Raw genomic sequence first — 17590 nt, forward strand, 5'->3', positions numbered from 1 at the left:
ATATATATATATATATATATATATATATATACACACACACATATATATGATAAAAATAATTATAATCTGTGGTCAGCTGTACCACAAAGCATTTAGTTAAGCCCTGTCATGTAAGTATTCAGAATAGGAAAAAAAAACACGCTTTCATTCTTCTCCATAAAAAATTCAAATTTGGGGGCTGGAAAGATGGTTCAGAGGTTAAGAGCACTGTCTGCACTTCCAAGGGTCCTGAGTTTAGTTCCCAGCAAACACATGGTGGCTCCCAGCCTTCTAAACTGGGATCTGATGGCCTCTTCTGGCCTGCAGGTGCACATGCACATAGAGCCCTCATATATTAAATAAAAAAATAAATAAATAAGATTTTTTTAATTCAAATTTTGGGAAAGAAAAAAGTCAGCACCAATTTCTATTAGGGTCCTTATTGTGATAGTTTGAAATATTTATTTCCTTTTTGTTTCATTGACACAACATCTAATAAGTAGCCCCGGCTGGATTGGAACTCACTGTGTAGCCCAGGTTGGCCTCAAACTTAAGATCCTCCTACCTTTTGCTTTCCAAATGCTTGGAATTAGAATTATTTGCTGCCAGGCCAGGCCCCAAACTGTGATTGTGTGTGTGATTGTGTGTGTGTGTGTGTGTGTTGCTCAGGATCAAAACTTCAATGTCCTAGCAGTTTCCCCCACATACCAAAGGTAGAAGGACATCCAAAACAAAAACAAAGAACGTCTATATGTGCCTTCCCAAGAGCTGACAGACTCTTAAATTTTAATAAATGTTCAGGCTTCAAGAATACCTATGAGTACTATTGAGATTCTCTCTGTAGGCAATCAAGTGTAACTACAATAGAAAAGTAGAGTCCAGCACTTTGGAGGCAGAGGCAAGAGGATCTCTGTGAGTTCAAGGACAGCCTGGACTACATAGCAAATTTCAGGACTACATAGAGATTACCCTGTCGATTATCATTATGATGATGATGATAACGATATAAGTTTAAAAAGAAAAGCAAAGTCCTACTATGCTAGTATTTTTAAGTTAAATTTTTTAAATATTTAAACTATTGCCCAATCCTCTTTTCTTTCTTCACTAACACTTATCTCCCCATTCTACTTTATTTCTGATCACATTTCTGTAAGTACCATTCCAATGCTTTGAGCAAAGATGTTTCAGGAAAGAACAGATTGACCAATGAGAAAGTGCCTGGTCCTAAGTGACCTTCTCTGGCCTTGGTTTCTCCTCTCTGATAAAAGCTTCACAGCTCGTACACCTGTGCCAGTCATGAGCACACTACAAGATGGACCCAGCTAAAGATAGCCTACATCAGGTGAGAACACCAATCTTTTAGCATTTGAGGACTTCCTCCTTGAGAGGTGAACAAAACATCAAAAATGCCTGGGTTAACTATTTACCCAAATTTCTATAGATAAATTTCTTACTCTATTGACAGCTAAAACAAAACTTGAGAATACTCAGAAAATGTTTTAAGCTTATATACAACCTGATCTTTTTAAAATAATCAAACTTAAAGTCAACCCTTAAATCCCAATGGTTTGCAGTGAGGATGTTACAGGACAGCACAATCTAGCCAGTATTTCCTTCTTTGTTCAAAAGCACAGTAATCTCATGTGGAAGGCATCCTAGTCAGTCACCACTGTCCATCACCAGCCTAGACCCCTACGGGAGAACACTCACCACAACAGCCAACTGTGAATCACAGTTGACACAACATGAAAAGCTACCTCTGTAAGGCTCAAAAATTCTGGGCAATGAAATCAAGATCAAGTAATATAAATAAATTTTTTTAAATAAATTTTTTAAGAGTTGTAAATTTGCAGAGAAGAATAAGAGTTGTATTTAACTCAAGTTCTTTTGAGTAGTTGTCCTAGGAAAAGATGCTGGCTTTGCTTTAATGATCATCAGGACTGTTTATTGAAGGAACAGTTTTTACTTTCAATAGAAATGAAGTGTTAAAGTTACTGTTAACTTTAAAGTGTTAAAGTGTTAAAGTTACTGTTAAAGGTGTGAATCTGAACACTGAATGTAGGTATTACAGGTACACTACTCAGCTATGCATTGCCTCATCAAAATCTGAAGACTTACTCAGAAGACTATTTTTACCAAGAATTTGTTCCACTTACTTTCTTCCCCCACTTTTCTAGAGGAACCTTCACTTTCCAGAAGAATACTGCACCAGTGGGGAAGCATGAAACAAGGATGGAGGACAAAGTTAATTACTCACTGGGAGGGGCAAGAAGTGGTGAAAGACACTGTGCATTGAACCCTGGAGCTGGTTAATTTACTGCTTACAGTTCAGGAAAAGAAAATTTGGAATTCTACTTTAAAAATAAAATAATAATGATAAACCAATACCCTAGATACCACTGTGCATTCCTTTTTCTAAATATTCGTGTAACTATTGAAGAGTTTACACACAGGGTTAAGTAGGGGTAAAGCAGGAGCAGGGCTGGGAGTGACTAGTCATGCGCATCTCTGTACACTATTTTGGCCTCTGAACCAAGTAAATGTAACAAAGGCAGGCAGATTAAAAAGTCCCTCTTCTCATTTTAATGCCATGTATTTGAACTTCTTTTAGCCAAACAAACTTAATTTATTCTCATTCTTGACAAAATTAGTTTTGCATCATCCTAATCAGCCAGCTTCTTCCAGAGCAACATGAATATGAGATAGCTACAAGACAGCTGGTGAGGACCAGGTCTATTTCCCTGGTCCATGATCCTGGTACTGAAAAACAACTTAACTCATTTGAGTTTTGTTTGCTTGTTTTTAGAGAAGTACTTATTTATGGCAATTGAATAAAATAATTCCACTAAATGAGAGATTACTTTTCCCTCCAAAACAGAAATGTTATGATTAAATGCCTATCCTTCCTCACTAGGTTCTCACCTGCTAGAAGCAAAGAAAAGATATTTGGTTAGAGTGATATGAAATCTTTGCATTATGGCTGATCCACAGCCTAGGCAACAAAACATGCAAAAAGCCACAATCTCAAGATAAGAAAAAAAATCAATATTCTTTATTTCTTGTTCTCTTTGACTTTGCTCTCTAGCCTACCCACTTTCATTGCAGGTAAACCCTCAACAATACATCTCCAAAAGCAAAATGTCAAGGGCCCACCAGAGATGACTGTTAGAAGAGCAGAGACAGCATCACCCCAAGACTTCTTTCCCAAGAGCTGAGCCCACAGATACCTGACCCAGTTACCTTAGGAAATGTGCCCTTCCAATGAGGCCAGTGAAGATAAGGGAGCAAAAAAATATTCTTAAGGGTCCTGTTCATAGAGATAAAAGCACCTACCAAATATAGAAAGCCTGATATGCCATAGCAATCTTTTCTCTTTTGTCCCACCCATCCAAAAACACCAAGTCAATAAGAGCCAAACTCAGTCTACCCAACACAGCCCAGAATTCCACAGTAAATCATATCCTGACACATATCCGAGCACAGTGTTACACACCGCCACACAAATGAGGCATGGCACACGGCACGAGAAAACCTCACAGACATGCTTTTTCTCTTTTTAAGCAAAAAAGAAACTAAAGGGCAAGAGAAAGCTTACCTTCTAAGCTCGAGAAAAAGAAAAAACAAACAAGAGAACAACAACAACAAAAAGAAGATGCACAAAGAAGTCATTGGGAAGTAAAGTTATCAAGCAAAAGCAAAATAAAATCAAATATCAAAGACTTAAGATGATTTTATCATAAAAACTTAAAATACAATTTTAGAACCAGTTAGAGAGCATACTATCAATGTGGAAACACCTCAGTGAATAAATCTATAGTTAAAAGTAAACTAATTGATTATGTATAGTTAAATTAGTGTCTGAGCAGCAGGAGGACTGGCGATGTTGTACCCCAGATTTGACCTTACCTTCCATGTTGTCCTGCAGGAAAAGCAGCTCTAATGAGCAGCCAACAGAAGTAAAATTATAAAATCATTGCCTGTTAACAACCACCTGGGTGACCTTGCTGACAGCACTTGGGTCAGACAGGTAAGCTAGACCCTGGAGCCAAATATTCCCCCCCTGCCTGCATCCTGGGCTTGTCTAAGGCAAGTGTAAACCAAAATCTCTTGGTTTCCCCAGACCTGGAAGCTTTGCCATTGCATAGAAATAAGTAGACCAGAGTGGCAACAACCCCACGCCATTACTGACAGGCTCTACAAGAAATCCACAGTAATAGACTCCCTTTGGAGTCTAAGGAATTTCTAGAGGAAAAAAAAAAAGGATCTGTAAACTAATGGACAAATGTGAAGACCAGTACTTTAATGACACTTTCCTTAGAAAAAACAGGGTGATCAAGCAACACATCTAAAGAGCCTGAGAGTTCCCTCTGTTTACTCCTCTTAGCAAAAGGTTGACTAAGCCAAGCCTTCCAAAAGTGCATATTTATAGACATATTACCCATTTTTCTTAAGTCACCTGGCAATAGTCACCCATATGAAAAGGATCCCATCCAGAGAAGTATGATACCCCAAGTCCTTTACCAACCCAAGCAATGAGAACTGAGCTTGACAGAAGGCTACACACCTCAGCCTTCCACCAATATTCATCTTATATGCCTATTCAGTCCACCTTGGAACAAAGAAAATGTATAATGGTGACAGATAACCAACCCACAAAATAAGTTAGCAAGAAATTTTTTCTACAATATCTGTGTATTCTTAGGTATACACAATTACAAAATAATATCTAGGACAGATAACAATCAAAATCTCCCAGGAATGCAGAACTTGAACTTTTCCATATTTCTCCTCTACGGAGCCTTACCTTGCTGGCCCAGGCATCTTCATCCCAAGAAGTGAGTTGTAATACACGAATGATCTCATTAATCTCAGCACTCATCTTTTCTACAGTAAAATTTCGATTTTTCAAAGCTTCTTCTATTCCTTGATTTTTTGAGTTTTTGGTTGTAACAAAAATCTTCATAGCTATAAAAGTAAACAAAAGATCAGAATTTGATCTTTTAAAAATGATATGGAGGTCAGAGATAGGAAACATGGGTCACTTCTCTTCTTCCAGCATCTGGGTGCATCCCAGGCAATCTATGCCATTTAATCTTACTGATTAATAATATTCACAGATCATGTTCCACAATTTTAATATGTATTTTGGTCTTTTTTTTTTTTTTTTTTTTGTATTTTGGTCTTCTAATGAGTGTGTGTGTGTATATATGTAGGTGTATGTATGTAAAACAAACACTGCAAATCTGCTGAAAAAAGTTCTGGTATCATCAACTTTCATTGTAAAGCAAATCCAAGTACAAAGAAAGCATCACATATCATTAGGGAACTAATTTAACACACATAGAGATGATTTACAATCACAAAGTACCTAATATCCTTCTCAATCATTATCATCTTGAGTATAGCATGGCCTGCAAACCTAATGGGATAGAATAAAAAACACCAATAAAACTGTGAGGAGCCTACTGCCCCCAATACCATGGTAGGCCCAAAGTCAGAATATTTTCTAGTCTCTCAGTATGTACCACTGACTTCTCTTCCTTCCTTCCTTTCTTTCTTTCCTTCCTTTTTTCTTCCTTCCTTCCTTCCTTCCTTCCTCCCTTTTCTTCCTTCTCCACTTACTTCCCTTCTTGTTTTTAAGATTACTTACTTTTAGCAGGGCATGGTTGCACACACACCTTTAATCTCAGCATTCAGGAAACAGAGACAAGCAGATCTCTGTGAATTCAAGGCTAGCCTGGTCTACATAGTGAGTTCCAGGATAGCTAGGGCTACATAAAAAAGAGACCATGTATCAAAAATATCAAGAAAACAAACCAAAAAAATGAAAAGTAAAAGAAGTAAAGAAATAAAAGAGGGTTTTAATTAAATTTTTTTAATTAAAAGACAATTATTTCATTTATGTATATATGATTGTATGCCAAGCATGTACAAGTACCTACAGAGACCTGAAGAAGGCTCTGGAGCCCCAGCAACTGAGGTACTAGATTATGACAATGACATGCTTCATAGAAATTTAAGTACAGCTTTCTTCTGAGAATTAAACTAACTAACGCATAACCTGACTAAGATACGGGCATAAACAGTAATGCACTGGCACATACTGACACTTAGTAAGCAAAGAGACAAAAGCATGAACGCCACAGCTGTTTGAAGGAGAAATCAAAGTGTCCAAGCACATTCATTTGAGGAAGGTAGGAAGATGTACATATCATTTGGCTTTTAACTTTTGTTTACTGAGTGGCTTCCCTCAAGTCCAACCTTTCATATGTTTATTATTAGTAAAGTTCACTGGAAAGCCAGTAACACTAATAACAGTTTATTTTCCTTGCAAGAGGCAAAAAGAGAGAGCCTTGGCGCAGTGGCACACACATTTAGGCCCAGCACTCAGAAGACGGAGGTAGGCAGATCTCCATGGGTTCGAGGCCAGCTTGGACTACAAAGCGAATCAATGACAGCCAGGGCTGTCAAGACAGAGAAACCCTGTCTTGAAAAACCAAAAAAAAAAAAAGAAAAGAAAGAAAGAAAACACTCAAAATGGGTTCTCAGCCTTCACTTACTGCCTACATGTAACATGTAACACTCCATCACATCTCATCTTCACCTAGTCTACAGGATTTATACCAAAGCAGCATAGGAGAATGGCTGCCTGAGTTACAACACCTAACTCCCCTCACCCTATAAATGAAGCAGGAAGTACCTGAAATGAGAACAGGAAGCAGCTCTTTGACGGTGTTCATAGAGTTCACCAGCATCACTCGGTGTTCCTGGTGAGTCAACTCCTGCTGTCTCTCATCAATCATTTTGGCCATCTTAGTCATTCCTGAGACACAAAGAAGAAATTATGTAGGATGGGTCATAAAACAAACCAGAATCTGGCCTTTTCAGCCCAAATCCATTACTACAAAAATCCAAACTACTGTTTACCTACTTAAAGACAGACATTGTAACAATACTAGCAATGTTATGGCTTTCAGAGAAGGTAACTTATTAAAGAAAAATTCTAAATGTAGTCATATTGTATGCATACAGGTTTGATATAGTATACCTGGCTATTGTGCTCCACTATGCAAGACTATCAGGGAAGGAATTCTAAGAACAACAGTGGGTTGGGTTGTTTTTTTGTTTTTGTTTTAACATTCATTTATTATGTATACGGGGAGGAAACAAGTGTGCCGTGTGCAGCTATGGAGAAGTCAGAGGATAACTTGGCAGAACTGTTTCTCTCTTTCTACCACGTTGGTTCTGGGGATGGAACTTGGGTCACCAGGCTTGGCAGCAAACACCTTTACCTACTGAGCCTTGTGTTTTATCCTTACTTTGGTAATATTTTTTGAATTTTGCAAGGTCATCCAAACAAAGCATATACTACTCTTAGAATTAGCATCAAAATAGAAATATTATAAAATGTACAGCTTTGTAAGCATCTGGTGTCTTGGAATCAATCAGTTATCACTTTGTTTACTTTGGTCATTATTTAAAAGCGTTACGTAATTTTTAAATTGCACTAATTTATTTATACATATGTGTAGTATATGAGGACACACACGTGTGCCACAGTATATGTGTAGAGGTCAGTGTACAGCGTGCAGGGGGCAGTTCTTCTACCATGTGGCTCCTGGGATGGAATTCAGGGCAGCAGGCCTACCTCCAAGTACTTTTATCATCTTGCTGGCTAGCCTTATGAATTTTGTTTTAAGCTTTGATTTTCAAATTACCCCTAGGATTTCATAAGTAGTTTAACAGACCATGAACACTAAGGAAAGGCAGAACAGTGAGTGGGCTGCTTCTGTTTCACCCAGTATGTCTGTCTTTATGAGGAAAACACAGACCTTTTTCCAGCATTACAAGAATAAGAATACAGGTCTTTGGGTACCAGGGATGTACTCCAGTGGTAGGTCACTTGCTTGCATGCACTAAGCCTGGGTTAATCCCCAACACTCCCAAACACACACAGGCCATCCCCCAGCATGCTTCTACAGGCATGAAAAAAAGCCTGTAATGGAAATCCAGGTAATCGTCAACTTAGAAAATGCGGTAAGTTCAAAGGACAACCCTCAGAAATACAGTGTTAAATAAACATCAACATTTCAATTAAAGAATGATTCACAGGGCAAAAAACATCAAGTTAAACACCCATTATTCCTCTTCGTTAATCACATTTATACTTTATGGACTCTTGATGTCATGTTGTAAGATCAAATGCTAGCATCTATATATTTTGAATATTCAATACTCAGATGCCTAAATAATCATTTCAAAATGAGATTTAACCACAAGAGCTCTTCTGTCCTTTGAGGTCTGATTATATTTCTGCAGCCCTGGGCTACAACATTAAGTCCATAATAGTAGGCAGCTAATTCTCAAGCTAGGAAGTCACGAAGAGCTGCCGGCCAGCTGGCAGACAGTGAAGGAGTGCTGTGTAATGTAGAACGGGAGGTCAGGCTTTAGGGCGGTCTTCAGCATTGCAGTAGCAGAAAAGTATTTCCTACATTGCCCCACCAATATCCACAAAGCTGGTTTAATGTTCCTGACAGGGCTGGGACTTGTAGAAAGCAGATAACAGACTTCAGAGATAACATAGCCTCAGCAGAAACCCAGCGTCAGCTCCAGCCACAGAAAAGCCCAAATGCAGCATCCCCTATTTTCTGCAAGTAATAGAAGAGGAGCCTTTCCTCTCAAATAACAGTCAAATAACAAGACTTTTAATATAAAATTTGGTTTTGGCTCACCTGGCCCAAGATTCTTGGTGTAAGTGACCAAATCTTCCATAGTCTCCACTACCTCTGCCACTGTAAGATATTCCAAAATTCCTTTGCAAACTCTAATAATCTTACGAACCTGAAAATACATATTTAAGGACTCAGTCAAATTAGTGAATAGTACATAGAGAATGGCACTAGAGATATGTAGCTTTTTAACATTTTAACTTTTTTTTTTTTTTTTTTGAGCTTTGGTAGGGGTATTTTTGGTTTTGTTGATTTTTTGGGGTTTTGGTTTTTTTGAGACAGGATTTTACTATGTAGTCCTGGCTGTCCTGGAACTCACTATGTAGACCAGGCTGGTTTAGAACTCAAAGAGATTCACCTTCCTTTGCCTCCCAAGTGCTGGGATTAAAGGCGCCCAGGTTCCATTATTATCTTTAAAATTAGGCTTTAAGAGCTGGAGAGATGACTCATAGGTCAAGAATGCTTGATGCTCTTCCAGAGGACCCCAGTTTATGGCACTGATGTCAGTTGGCTCACGACTGCCTGTAACTCCAGCCCTAGGGATCTGATACCCGTTTCTGATTTCCATGGGCACCCACAAACATGTATGCAAGAGTATGCACTCAGGTGCACAACACACAGGCACACACGCACACAAGATACAATCTAAAACTAAGTTTTTGTGTAAGAGAGGTCTTTTGGGCCTCAGATTGCCTACCTCAGCCTCATCAAAGGTAAGCAGTAGATCTGATGTGCCAGAGAGAATTCCCCTAGAACCATCGATGAGGTAATCCCGTGCAGGAACTGAGTATGGGTCTGACTGAAGCATCTGGGCTGCCTGAACGAGCTTAGTGCAAGCATTCTCAACCCTACAGAAGAAAAAAAAAATGGGTTAACTCCTTAGTAAAAGGAACTATAAGACCATCATCCACAAATATGTGTGAAGTTATTTTTTTTTTTAATGTAAGGGAAAATTTATAACAGAACTTGGGTTTTTTTTTTCTATTTTTTTAAATATTTATTTCTTTTCTATACAGTGTTCTAGATGGTTGTGCGCCACAATATAGTTCCTGGAAACTGAACTCAGGACCTTTGGAAGAGCAGCCAGCCAATGTTCTTAACCTCTGAGCCATCTCTCCACCCCCAGAACATACATTTTTAAGTCTTAAACTTTGCAGCTAATGGCAGCACATGTGTTCACTCACTGGAAGCACTAGGCTTGTAAATAACTTGTTCTTTGTTATTTCTTGGCAACAAAAAATGAGTACATTTGGCACCTATACTTTAGGTGGCTACATCTCTGCAACTCCTTTGTTGAAGTTCTTTTGTTTCCTTACTCCTTCTCATCCCACAGCAGACATTAAATGAAGAACTGAAAGCATCAGTAGTGCTGTCAGACTGACCATCTAGATAAGCACCAAAGGCATATGTAGTATTTAGGTTTTGTTGTTTTGTTTGTTTGTTTGGGTGTTTTGTTTTGTTTTGTTTTGTGTTTGAGACAGGATCTCACTACGTGGTTCCAGGTAGCCTGGAACTCACTACGTAGACAAGATTCATCTTGAACTCAAAGATCCATCTGCCTCTACCTGCAAGTGCTATGCTTTAATAATCATAGAATTACAAAGAAATAGAGAAAAAAGGAGAAAAAGAGTAAAATAATACTGAAATTTTTATTCATCTTGCTAAGTGATTTTGAGCCAAGCAACTCTATAAAACTATGTTGTTAAAAGATCCATAGCATTAATAAATGAACCAATAATGAGCAGTTTAATACTAATTCAGACCACTAAGTCAGCCAAGAATTTGGTGGTGGAGGTGGGGAGAACTCATTTGACAGAGAAACTTAAAATGCATAAATCAAGCATACTTCTTGACCCTACTTACTAAAATATAGTCATTCATTCAATTATTCATTCATAGAAAAGAATGAATGAATTATCTCCTCTCACCTCATTTCAATAGACCCACTGTTTTAACTGAGTAACTTTATAAGAGATAAGGAACAAATTACTTAAAAAATAAAATAATTTGCCAATACTACATATTCTCATTTGAAAAAAAAAAAAAGCTTATGTGAAAGAGCCCTACTCATAGCATTGTTCTGTGGATCATATTAAACAATACAAAAATTTACACAAATATAAGGTAGTGTTAGATTTCTAATAGGAAAAATTAAACCAGTATGAGATTTCAACTATATAAAAGAAGTGGGCTATGAAAAATGTAAAAGGTATTATTATAACTCAAAAAAACATACTTTCCTAAGCTAGGACATAACCACGGGTACCATAAAGCAGTACCTAATAATACTAGTGAGAAACGAAGACCTACTGTGCATGCCTGCCCCACCTCAACCCCCCTACCGACTTATCTACTCCTCCAACCCCAGCTTTTCTGTTCTTTTCCTTTAAGACAGTATCTCACTATGTACTTCAGGCTAGCCTTGAATTCACTGTGCAGTCCTGGTTGGTTTTAAACTTGTGCTCCTCCATCTTCCTGCTAGGATTAAAGGAATACACTACAATACACACCACTATACCTGATTTGATGCGGCTGTTGATCAGTCTTAATAAGCACAGGCCTGGAACTGGAGACATGGCTCAGCAATTAAAATCACTTGTTTTTTTGTTGTTTTGGTTTTGCAAGACAGGGTTTCTCTGTGTAATATCCCTGGCTGTCCTGGACTCGCTTTAAAGACCAGGCTGGCCTTGAGCTCACAGAGATGCACCTGCCTCTGCCTGAGTGCTGGGATTAAAGGTATGTGCCACGCAGGGACTACTTGTTATTCTTGAAGAAGACCCAGATTCGGTTCCCAGCACCCATATCAGGTAACTCGTAGCTGCCTATAATTCCCCTCCAAAGGATTACACACCTTTTTCTGACCACCAAGGGTATCAGGCATACTTATGGTGCATACATACATACATGCAGGTAAAACATACACACACACACACACACACACACACGAAATTAAAATAAATAAATCTAAAAACAAATTTAAAGACATACAGAGAACCACTTCATTCTTTTATACAACTACATAATAATCACAATTTATTAGCCTACTATAATGAACTGCCTTGAAAGCTTATTAGGAGTGTATCTGCCAGATGCTCAGTCAAAGGTATGGGTGCTGTAATTTTTATATGTTGCCATAGTGCTATCTGCAGAAGTTACATAAACTCACATTTTCACAATGGATGAGAAGGCAGAAATAGTATTTACATTCTCAAAAATAAACATATCTAAAAAACTAAAAATAAATAAATTAAAATTTTAAAATTTAAAAAGAAAGAAGAAAACTACACTAAAGAAATCATAGTGAAGTTACTTAAAACCCATAACAATACTTTTGTTGTTGTTTTTCTTATTTCATTTTAATTCAGGGTTTCTCTATAGCCTTGGCTATACTGGTACTTGCTCTGTAAACCAGGCTGGTCTCAAACTCATAGAGATCCTCCTGCCTCTGTCTCCCAAGTTCTGGGATTAAAGGCATATTTCACCATTGTCCAGCAACAACCTTGAAGTATTTAAATGAGAGGTTGAGAAGATAACTCAGTAAAGTGCTTGCCATTCCATTGTTTAACTGATGGAAAATCCCAACCATTCTATTTTACCAATAAAGACTCAGATGCTGGAGTGAAAACCTGCTAGCTCAGAGAGGCAAAGGTAACCAGCTAACCTTTCTCAGCTCAGGTCTGGATGGAAAAAAACCAAAAAGCTCAATAGTACAACTGACAACCCATGAGGAAAAAGCCAAAAACCCAAGGCCGAAGGCTTATTAGTTCAAAGCCCAACAAGCCAGGTTGCTGAGGAGCTGAAGCCTAAGCTAAAGCCAGAGTCTGAGCTAAAAACTACTTCTCTTTTTCTTTTTTTTTCCTCTTCTTCTTTTCTTTTTCTTCTTCTCCTTCTTCCTTCCCCCTCCTTCTCTTCTTCTCCCCACTGTCTTAAATACCCCTCAACTCAAAGTCCCTCCTACTCTTTCATCCTTGTCAGCTGGCTTCTTGCACTGCCTCTTGACCTAGGGTTAATTTTATTAGATCCAGTATTTAGAGAGCTCTTGAATTAAAGCTGTATGCTAGGGCTGGGTGATCCACACCATAATCACCTGTTTATAATAAACAGAAAGTCCTTGGATTAAAGGTATGTGTTAAGGCTCAACCAAACCAAACAGCAAACAGGGTTTTACAGTTCACTATTTTGGGGTTCACAATGGGATCAAATATCCTGCAACACCATTCAAGCATGTGATGAGGACCTAAGTTCACATCCCTATAACCCACATAAAGACCAGGCCACACACAGTGGCCCCAGCAATAGGAAAGCAGACATGGGCCCTGTTAGGTTGGCTGGCCAATGGAGCCAGCCTAACAGAATCAGTAAGCTCAAGGCTGAATAAGAGACCCTTTCTTATTTAAAAAGAAAAAAAAAGAAAGTTTGCTGGGTGTGGCAGCACACCCCTTTAATCTCAGCTCAGTCTATTTGGCAAATCCATCTCAAAATTAATTGACTGATTGATTGATTGATTAATGTGGGTGGGCTAGTGAGATGGCTTAATATGGCCCTTAATACCAAACTGGGATCTGCTTGCTCAATGGAAGAAGAGAACCAACTCTCCAAAATTGTTCTCTGATTTCCACGTGTGCTACAGCACTCATTCCTACACACGGGAAATAAGTAAACTGTTTTAAATAAAATATTTAAATGAAAGCTCAAATACATTGAAAAGAATGCTTTCAAAAGCAGCACAGGAATAGCCAATCATTATTCATTGAAGACAAATAGCCATGACTGTTTACATGGCCCTTTCCTCTATCTCAAATACCTGTTTTCTTCGCCTCCCCTTCTTGTGCTCAGTTTTAAATCCCTTCCTTTAGATAATCATCACTTGACTCTCAAATCTACAGCTCTTCTGTTCCCATAGAACTTAGTACATGTTCTCAGTTTTTGTTCATAATACTGTAAATTCAGCACAGCAAAATAAAAATTTCATTCACCTCAACAATTAATATGGTCAGAGGGTAACACTTGACAAATAATAAGTGCTCAGTAACTGTTATGTCTCTACTGTCTACATGTCCAACTGTAGGGCATGGCTGGCATACCTTAACCTCTATCTAGGCCAGAACTCCTCCCCTCCCAGTGGCCCTTCACCATATAATTCAGACATCTTGGTTCCACTGGCTCCTTTTCTCCCCTTTCCCCCTTCTTGCTCTCTCTCTCTCTCTCCCTCTCTCTCTTTCCCTTCCCCCCACCTTCCTCTACCACCACCACCACCCAGCTCAAGCTCTCCCTCCCTCTCCCGTGCTGCTCCAATAAACCTGCATTTATAAAACATAGCTTTGTCTCTCCATTAGCTCATCCCATTTTCTATAATCAATCACCTGTTGCCATGACTCAGGAGGTTGAGCATTAGCTCATCCCGTTTTCTATAATCATCACCTGTTGCCATGACTCAGGAGGTTGAGCCCCACAAGCTGGACTGCGTGGGCTCCTGCCTATATGCTCACACTAACAGCAACTATTTCATGAATACATTTTACCAAGAAAAAACAACCTCATCTGAGCCAAGGAAATCAATAACTGTTTATTTGATTTGCACTTTTTGAAACAGGGTTTTACCATGTAGTCCACACTAGCCTTGGACTTGTAGCCAAGGCTGGCCTGGAACTCGTGATTCTCCAGTCTTAGCTTATCCTGTGTGATGGGACTGCAGGCATGCATCATCATGCCTAGCAGAAAATTTTTTACTAAATAGTCCCAAACTTGATTTTACTTCCAAGGAACTTGATCCTTGATGAAATTATAGATTCACAAAGATCTAGTTACTATATACAATTTTCAAACTTGAAAAAAGAATTCTTAAATGTTAGGAGTAACTTATGGAGAGAAAACCTGGTGGACTGGGAAAATGAAATGAAAAAGGTTTGCCAAGAATCAAATTGATTATCCACTAATGGTTCTCTTGTACAATAAAATGATAGGCAGAATAGACCCTGCACCATTTTTTACTACAATAAGATTATCTGGTCAGTAGGTTAAAATGTAATGGCATTCTTAAAAGCTAAACAAATCCCACTATGATTAACCAGCAATCAGAAACAGGAGGAGCCCATATAAGTCAAATAAAATGTAATTTTTATTTAAGCATTCTATCTGCCTGGACTCTTAAATGATTTTCTACTTAGAAATAGAAACCTAAATTCTAGGGAATAACTAGAAATAGGATCAGTTTTCTAAATAATCTTATAACCTGACTATGTCATAAAATATTCACATAAATAAATCAATCACCTAGTGCAAGTTGAGGCTTCTCTGCCTTTGAGTCTTCAACCTCAAGGACCAATGCTTGTGATTTAGATCAAAGGTATCAATGACAGTTTCATGGAATTCTTAACATACTTACTTAAAAACTAAATCCATCCTTCCCAGAATATCACTTCGTATAAAATAACATAAAAGAAGGTTCTAAACTTCTCAGTTCTCTGAGATTTTATCTTTAATCAAGCTGTTTTAAGCTTAAAAAACTTTTTTTTCCCAATGCATACTGGGTATCACACATGCATGCTATCATTCACTCTTCCATTCAGCAGTAGTCACAAAGACGATTCTCTTCACAGTATCTCTCTGAGTTCCTTTCCAAGTAGTTATCTCTTGAACTTGCAGTCCGCCTTCCTTCGTCTCCAGAGGGCTGGGATTACAGGTGTGGCACAAGGCCTGACTTCCAACTTTATTTTAAAACAACAGAAATAGACTCACTCATGTGTAGCATCCCAATAATAGCTAATATGCTTTGCATCCTGGAGTTGCCATTTTGAAAGGTCAAGTATCCTTAGCCATTAGTCACCTAGAAACCTGAGGCACAGGAGCAGTTTTTAGAAGGGAGTAGGGAACACAGAGTACAAAAAGAGACATACTTTAATCTAGTTCAAGTAAGCAGCAAGTGCACAGCCCCAACTCACCCTATCATATGCTATATGACAATGCCAAAACATGTTATTCCAACCCTCTGCTCTATGAGATCTTACAGTCCTCGTCCATAAAATCCATAAAGTACTCCTTCCCCTGTCCCAACTCTTAAGGTATGACACAATACACAGTAGTTTTCTCGTTATTTTAAGATTATTTTAATTTTGTATATAAGGGGTGAAGTCAATCCCCTGGAACTGGAGCTGTGATTGTGAACTGACCTGGTTGGTACTGGAACCCGATTCAGGTCCTCTGGAAGAGCAGTACACACTCTTAACCTCTGAGCCATCTCTCCAGCCCCTTCTCATTCTTAGCAAGGCCAAACTGCCAGTGTACAGCCAAAATGAAAACTTTGTCTCTAAGACCACAATAAAGCCAAGGGGTAAGGTTATAGATTTCTTTTTTATTAATTCATTTATTTATGAGTGTGTGTCTGCATCTATGTGAGTGAATGCCTCATTTACACGGGTACCTACAGATACCAGAAGCAGGTGTCATAGCCTTTAGAGCTGGAGTTACAAGGCAGTTGTGAGGCATCTGACATTGGTGCTAAGAACTTAATTTGGATCCTCTGGAAGAGCAGTAAGCATGCTGAAAAGTATCAAAACTGTTTTTGAAAGCAAAGCCAAATGAACCCTTCCCTGATAGTGCATGCGCACTGAAACAAGCTAAACTCTCTCTCCCTCTCCCTCCCCCCCAGCCACAGAGCTCCACTCACTAATTTCTTTTATTTCAGATGAGATCAGCCAACCCTGCAGACAGACAGTTTTGGCTTCCCACCAAGAGATAACACAAGAGGAAGCAGCATGCTGGGAATGGGACTATTACAAACATTCCAGCCATCCAGGCTGCATGTCCAAGAGTTGGTAAACAGCTAACTTGAAATCATGTGAGTGATAACCTTTGAATCCTTAACATGTCATTTTTTTCTCCCCCACTCCCTTTTTTCCTTCTCTACCCCTTTTCAAATCTGGCATCAGTGAACAGAGAAGAGATTCTAAACCTTGCAAGGTTTCATGAAGAACTCTGTGACCCACAAGTTACAGATTCCTATGGTCCTTTTCTGTCTCAAGTCAGAGTTAAGAATAGAGACAGATTGAACATACAAGCAAGTGTGTTTTACGAGTACCAGTAGTTTTCGAATGTGTGCTGATGCTACTCTGATGTAAAAATTATTTTTAAGTATTACTAAACTCATGTATCTTCTTATTCTAATACATTCTTTTGATTAACTAGTAGTTAAAGTCTTACTCTTATTATTTGAAGGTCCTTTTGATGAAAAAAAGTGGATAGTCACTATTCTACAGCATAATGTAATGAATGATGAAGAAGTTTAAATGCCTAAACACAAAATTAAATGGGGCAAATATACTGAGGGACTACTTTCACTTAAAAAAACAACTACCAATAACTATCATGCAGACTTAAAGAACAAAGCCTAAAGTTGCATGTCTAACACCATAGCAGTAATTCAAAGAAGGATAATAAATAATAGCACATCACTAACAGAATTTAAAACACAGAAGAACCACCAACTTTAAAAAACCAGCATAACAGTATCACTTAGAAATATATAATGATATCTGGTCGCAGCGGCACATGTCTGTAATCCCAGCACTTGGGGAGGCAGAGGCAGGTGGATTTCGGTGAGTTTAAGGCCAGCCTGGTCTACAAAGCAAGTCCAGGACAGCCAAAGGTACACAGAGAAACCCTCTCTCAAAAAACAAACAAACAAAAAGTTAAAAAAGAAATAAATAAATATTACACCTAAAACTAAGTAGAAAATTAACATAGGAGATTTTAACATATTTCAATCACAAAATGACAATTCCATTAGACAAACCCTAAGTAAAGCTATGAGTTGGACCTCAGTACCAAAAAAGTGAAAGAAAGAAAGAAAGAAAGAAAGAAAGAAAGAAAGAAAGAAAGAAAGA

At 38.3% G+C, this 17590-nt stretch overlaps 1 protein-coding gene across 2 annotated transcripts in view; it reads right to left on the reverse strand.

Moving 5' to 3' along the window:
• Window positions 1–17590, reverse strand: part of Vcl (vinculin) — a 94898-nt gene that overhangs the window by 39835 nt on the left and 37473 nt on the right. For both annotated transcript variants that reach the window (XM_055605915.1, XM_055605917.1), the window contains exons 3-6: window positions 9406–9556; window positions 8712–8820; window positions 6680–6802; window positions 4784–4944 (exon numbers count right to left, since the gene is read on the reverse strand). In XM_055605915.1, the coding sequence (XP_055461890.1) occupies window positions 4784–4944; window positions 6680–6802; window positions 8712–8820; window positions 9406–9556 (544 nt within the window). The remainder of the gene's footprint in view (window positions 1–4783; window positions 4945–6679; window positions 6803–8711; window positions 8821–9405; window positions 9557–17590) is intronic.

Source organism: Psammomys obesus, unplaced genomic scaffold (assembly GCF_907164565.1).
Source record: "Psammomys obesus unplaced genomic scaffold, mPsaObe1.curated_primary_1811, whole genome shotgun sequence".
Classification (NCBI taxonomy): Eukaryota; Metazoa; Chordata; class Mammalia; order Rodentia; family Muridae; genus Psammomys; species Psammomys obesus.